A 6,886-nucleotide genomic window follows, 5' to 3' on the forward strand; every position below is an offset into this window, starting at 1 on the left:
AACGAATGTAAACACTTTCAAATGGCTCATTCAAAATGAGCCATTTTCGGCCAATGTAAACGCCATATTAGAAATAAAGTAAATCAATTCCAAGACGTTGCCTACAAATAATAGAATAAAATGTGCTAGAAGACATTATTTCTATACAACAAAACTATGAATATCTTTTCTCTACAAAAAAAAATTATATGAATGAAAATAAATGTAACATCTTCAATTTTTTGGTTTCTTTTTGATTTTATCAAAGTTATAAGTTAAAAGAATTTTAGTATTTTTTATATTATTAATTACGGATATATGTAATAATAAAAATTATTTGATCCCGAGAACAAACAATTGAATGTAGCACATCAACATTTTACAAATCAATACGATTTCAGATATTCTCACGGGTTCTCACTAATAGATTATACTTTCACTGCTTAGTAATTAGTAAAAGGTTGGTAGTCGTAATAGTAGTGAACACTCCTAACATGAATAGCTCCATTTTATATTCATTTACTACCTCCTCAGAAAAAAATAGTAATAAGATATAACTCAAATAAATTGCAAACTAAAATATATTACTTTGAGTTGCGATGCATAAATAAAATTGAATATAAAGAAAATAATTTGTGCATTTGGAGTACTAACAAGTGAAAGCCTGACACTTCAATATTAATAGAATTTTTGAAGAAGTGAACCAACCAACCAACCAACTAACAATGTTTATGTTATATGAAAATATAATATTAACCTCAAATGCAGATGAGCAATTATGACACAAAAGATATACATGCATATAAAAACTATAAAGAAGACTTAATTATGTTGAAATGTGTCACACTAATCAAAAAACATGTTCTAGAATTGCCTTAACTGTAACTGAAGATGTAATTTCCAAATCAACAATTTTGTATGTAAAATAAAGCAGTTAAGTGGCCTTTAGAGTTGCCACAAGCATTTGAAATATTTTTCCCTCCTTTCTTTCTGTGCCACACTATTTCAAAATTAACCCAGAAATCTAATTACTGTGCTATGTGTAGAGTTAAATTGTATAGTGCAACCAAACAAACGCATAAGCAAGGACACATTCATAAACACTTTCGTAGAAACTCCCAACTAAAGCAGCGCAGCACCAAAGTGCAAAAAATTATATGGAAGGCTATATTCAGATACTAAAAGCTATCAAAGCGCCAGGCTGCCGACAATGCATGATGAAATGCGATATTTTAATAGAGGAAAAAGCTATAAAAATTTGCTTGAGTCCACAATTGTGTGCTGGTGTTTGCATTTAAAAGTAGAAAAATAAAAATAGTGCTTAAGAAAATTAAGCAAGCAGATATTAAAGTATTTACAGTGAATTTACCATATACACTTAAATGTAGAAAAAAAAAACAAATTTATTTAAACACATATAACAACAAGTGGTTTGTGGAAAAATAAAAGATAAAAAAAAATTAACGTTTTCTTTGTTAATCTTATTAAAGTAAACTAAGAAATGAATTTCTTTTTAGCATGTTCAAGCATTGTTAAAGTCAGGGTTGTGTTAAAATTTATATCTTTCACACATCAAGTCTACCGATCGGTTGGGGCGATTAAAAAAGACCTCATAGTGTTTTAAAATTTATGTTTAAAATGTTTTAAATTCGATAAAACATATATCAACTTTATATAGAAAAATGAAATTAATAGGCTAAATTATAATTCTATATAACTTAAAACAAAATTTTCCACTAATGTGAAAACTTATAGAACAAAATAACTAGTTCAAGATATTAAACAAAAATATTGAGAAATTCGGAGAATATTTTCCTGTTTCTCTACAAGTACATAATTCATCTTTTATCTTTTCGAACCCAATTTCATATTTATGTCGTAATAAAATTTTCGAACTCGACAGCTGAAATTACAAGGATTGCTAGTCAAAGGGTTTCTTTATATATTTATATATTATGTCCACCTATATTCGCTTGCAGATGGTGATAGTACGATGACAAGCCCGTGAACATAACATATATAATATCCGAATATTATATATTTGAAAGTTGCAAGGTTGCATTCTTTCACCTATACTATTTAATATAGTCTTAGATGTGGTTATGTCGGAAGCTATGAGCACAAATCATGGCATATCATTCGGCCTTCATAACAAACTTACTGACCTCGATTACGCTGATGACATCTGTTTACTAACGCATAACTTTTCCCAGATGCAAATATCGTTAAACAACATCGCAAAGCGTGCACTGGCAGCTGGTCTGTCAATCAATATCAACAAAACCAAGTCTATGCGTTTCAATTCAAACTGCTTAACGAAGTTTCAACTAGATGGCTCCTACATCGAAGATGTACAAAGTTTCTGCTATCTGGGAAGCTACATTTCGAACAACGGCGGCAGTCGGCAAGACATACAGTACAGGCTATCGAAAGCGAAGCAAGCGTTTGGAACCCTTAACAAAATCTGGCGTTCATCCAACATCACACAACGCACTAAGATACACCTGTACAATGCAAACGTAAAATCAACTTTACTATATGGTAGTGAGAGTTGGAACCTAACGGCAAGAGACGCACAACAGCTACAAGCCTTTGTCAATCGTTGTCTACGACGCATCCTTCATGTATTCTGGCCAGCAACCATAACCAACAATGAGCTCGGGTTTAGAACGAATCAGCCTCTTATAACTGATGAAATAATGATGCGCAAATACAAATGGCTTGGCCATACGTTAAGAAAACCCGCTGATGATATCGCAAGAAATGTCTTAGATTTCAACCCTCAAGGCAGTAGAAGACCAGGGCGTCCGCGCAACACTTGGAAACGACAAACTGAAGCCGAATTAAGAAATGCTGGAAAGAGCGGGAGTGAAACAAAACGTCTTGCATTAGATAGAGTTCAATGGAAACTATTTGTTACGGCCCTCTGTTCCACCTAGGAATAAAAGGATTAAATAATAATATATTTGAAAGTAACTATTAATAATGTAAAAATGTTGCTAAAGTAAGAGTAGAATTATTTGATATGTACTGTAATGATCACAGAACTGGTTTTCAAGTAATACACATAGACATAATAAAGATTGGTCATGATTATAAAATCGTTAAGATGTTAAATTAATCGAATTTAATACAAAACGCTCTTATTACTTATGGATTCTTCATATTTTTACAGAAAAAAATTTGATCAATCATACTAACTTCTATAATTTTGGAAAAAAATGATTTATTTTTAATACAAATTAACTGGAAAGAAAAATAGTAGTCTCTAATGTAGTAGTTATTATAAAATAGAACAGATTATGCAGTAAAAAAGAAGCAACGCCTTAAAGCACATTCGAACCCAATATTAATTAAAAAAATGTTATTATCTGATTGGTAGAACTTCAAGATCAATTCAAAAGTATGATATGATCAATTTAACTGAACAAATGGAGTTACTTAGTCAAACAAAAAATACCACAATTGAACAATGCAAAAAATATGACATAGAAGTAGCAGCAAAACAATAAAAAACCTTACAGACATTTGATAGCTTGATAAAAATTTTTACAATTTGAATTGGATGTACTACCACAATTACCATATTCTCAAGAACTGGTTGAATCCAATTATAGTTTATTTAACTTAAGACGTCAGAAATTAATTAAATCAGTTTAGTGCTAGCAAATATCAAAAGTTTTGTAATCTACTGTCAGAAAGAGCTCAGAAGATATTCGACCAATATAGAGATAAAATTCAATTGAATATTTAAAGCTTTAAGGAAACGAAATTATTTTCGGAATAACTAAAATTAATATATAGCATTACTGTCTAACACGAGCTCTTATATAAAAATAGTCACCTATATTCACTATTTAAAAAATTGAATCTTATATATATATTATTATTATATAATCTTATATTATAAGATTATTATTATCTTATATATTTTATAAAAAAAAAAAGTAAAAATTCTTTTACGAATTTCTTAAAACGATTTCATATTTTTTGAAAAAAGTATTTTTAAAAACAAATTTATTTTTCAAATATTAAATTATACCCATAAACAGACCATTTTAGGTTCGGGTGCTTGACAAATATAATAGGCTTTTCCGTTTCTACACTGCCAATCATTCATTTTAAATTGTCCTTCACGCAACCACAAATGTACACAATCTTCGATACCACCATTATTGTCTGGTTGTCCTTGAGACCAGTTTGCAAATGTCATTTTTTCACCATTACTAACCCAAGAGAAATTTCCTTCTTGAGCCAAATCATTGCCAGCTATCCAAAACCAATCATTTTCTCCGTATCCTTTAGATAACAAATAACTTGATATTGCATTAAGTTGATCATTAGTTGTTATAGTAGCCAAATCAGCACCCAATCTACGACATGTGTCACGTGCACCGAACCAATTTATCTATGTGATATTAATGTAACAAGTTGTGAATATATTATATATAATAGAAAAATGAAATCATTAGCACTTATTTATTAGTACAGTTAAATCTATATATGGACTGTAACTTAAATCTTTCTGTTTAAGTCAACCCAGATTTTGAGTACTTAACAATTACTGCGAATTTACTTTTAGCTAACTCTACCGAATTCAGACCGGAGAAATTTAAAATTGTTTAATATACTTTGACACGGTAACAACCGATTCATATATCCAATATTTACTTTAAAAAAAGTGATTATTTTAAATAAGTATATAATAATAAGAGAAGCACTGTAACTAGTCCTAGTGCTACTTACTTTAGAACGAAATTCACTTATAGATTTCTTTTAAGGATACTATTTCAATTAACAATTCTTCGTACTTTTGTAAAAAAAATTTCATTTATCTTTACCTTATTGTCATGAGGAATGTAGTAATAATTATTATCAATTTTTAAAAACGAGCTATAGCGTTCACTTCCCATGCATGTTTCTATATAGAAAATCATTTAATAGAAAATTTATAATTCTAATTATTTTTCTCTTACCTCCAGACTTCGAAGAATCTATGAAAATATAAAATAGAACCACAAATAAAATTAAGCGCGATGTAGTCATCTTGACTGTAAAAATTCGTTTAATTAATAGCTAATTTGCAAAATCTTTTTATACTGTCATCGCCTTTCAAGAAATTCAGAGATAAGAGGTATTAAGTGCCAAACCTCAACGAGATAATGAAAAAAAAAACAATACTGGAGGGAAGCCCCATTTCAACATCAGTGTTTGCAAATTGTCATATTATAATATGATAACCTCATTGCTCTTAAACACCTTCTTAAAGAAAAAAAGATTGTTTATCATTACTTTTGTTACACCCTAACGATGAAAGTAGAATCGTTTAAAGCTTTCTAGATTCTGACTGTATCTAAACAAGTCTTTTGACTTGTCAAATTATGAAAATAAAGGAAACTTTTTTAACGAAACTTATTTTCGATGCAAAATATAAACTTTTTTTTTAAATATAAACTATTGATAACAAATGTTATCAATAGGTGGTAAGCATGGGCTTATCACCTTGATATAACCCATGCTATTTTCAACAGTTCTTCGAAAAACCTGCTTCATTCCATTTTGTTTTGTTTTTTTTTGGTGCTGAAGTGTCTTAGAGACGTAGATCTAGTATATCATGTGGATTACTATATGTACACAGTTTTTTTACAATTTTTTAGTATTCACACATAAATAAATAAAAAGTATATATGAGTAATAAAATTATATTACTTATAAGTACTTATATTATAATAAGTGTAAAGGGCTGAAGTGTCTTAGAGATGTAGATCTAGTATATCATTTGGATTACTACATGTACACAGTTTTTTTACAATTTTTTAGTATTCACACATAAATAAATAAAAAGTATATATGAGTAATAAAATTATATTATAAGTACTTATATTATAATAAGTGTAAAGGGCTGAAATGTCTTAGAGATGTAGATCTAGTATATCATGTGGATTACTACATGTACACAGTTTTTTTACAATTTTTTAGTATTCACACATAAATAAATAAAAAGTATATATGAGTAATAAAATTATATTATAAGTACTTATATTATAATAAGTGTAAAGGGTATTGATGGCATTTATAAAGCTAAAATTTAATTTTTTATGACTTTCTAATTTATTTCGCAAATATATTCATCAAATCAAATTAATTCAAATTTTATTTGCACTTTAGAATAATAATTACTTTTAGCATTTTTAAGTTTATTGATAGTAAACTTATCTATAACTACTAATAAATGTGAAGTGTAGATGTTTAGAAGATTCAAGCAAACAATTATTAAGGTCATCATATGTCATGATTTAATTTAAAATTTGCATAAAATAAATTAAGTTGAATCTTATTAATCCGGAGGCTTATTATGAATGAAGTAGAACAAACATATAATGTTTTAAGACCGAAACTTTTATATTCAGAATATTTTAAAATAATATTCATATGACAGAAACAAATATTTAATTCGATTTGAATATAATTTGGCAATATATTATTTTCAGCGTTTTGTTTGATAATTATTCGAGTTAAAGAATTTAACAAACATAAGGTGGGTCAGAAGTAGTAGTTATTAGTAAGTAGTCGTTAAACTGGACTCGTGTATTCTTATTAGAAAAACAATTTAACATGGCGATCTATATGTATATTAAGCTATCTCTAAACAAAATTGTAATAGACCACGTCAACATATTATAACTATCGATACTGCTAACAATTAATTTTCCTGCAATATTCCAAATATTTACTAGACTCGTTTTTCGACATTCCCCAGAATCGCAAAGCAAAGAAAAAAGAAAGATGATCAAATGTCTTATTCTGTATTTTACAGAAACTGTCAGTATCTTTTTATAATATCTTTGAAAGGATGTATGCAGTACTGCCATGCTTATTTTAATTCTAAGCAAAAGCTTTAGTTTAA

At 28.4% G+C, this 6,886-nt stretch overlaps 1 protein-coding gene across 1 annotated transcript; it reads right to left on the reverse strand.

Annotated features, from left to right (window-relative positions):
* Positions 1 to 3,978: 3,978 nt before the first annotated feature.
* On the reverse strand, positions 3,979 to 5,064 carry LOC119682660 (C-type lectin 37Da-like). The gene is made up of 3 exons (XM_038096149.1): positions 4,956 to 5,064; positions 4,821 to 4,900; positions 3,979 to 4,387 (listed from the first exon to the last, which is right to left on the reverse strand). The coding sequence occupies exons 1-3, from the start codon at positions 5,023 to 5,025 to the stop codon at positions 4,016 to 4,018; spliced, it is 522 nt and encodes a 173-aa protein (XP_037952077.1). The 5' UTR covers positions 5,026 to 5,064; the 3' UTR covers positions 3,979 to 4,015.
* Between the last annotated feature and the right edge of the window lie 1,822 nt (positions 5,065 to 6,886).

The sequence above is a fragment of the Teleopsis dalmanni genome, chromosome 2 (assembly GCF_002237135.1).
Source record: "Teleopsis dalmanni isolate 2A chromosome 2, ASM223713v2, whole genome shotgun sequence".
Taxonomy (NCBI): domain Eukaryota; kingdom Metazoa; phylum Arthropoda; class Insecta; order Diptera; family Diopsidae; genus Teleopsis; species Teleopsis dalmanni.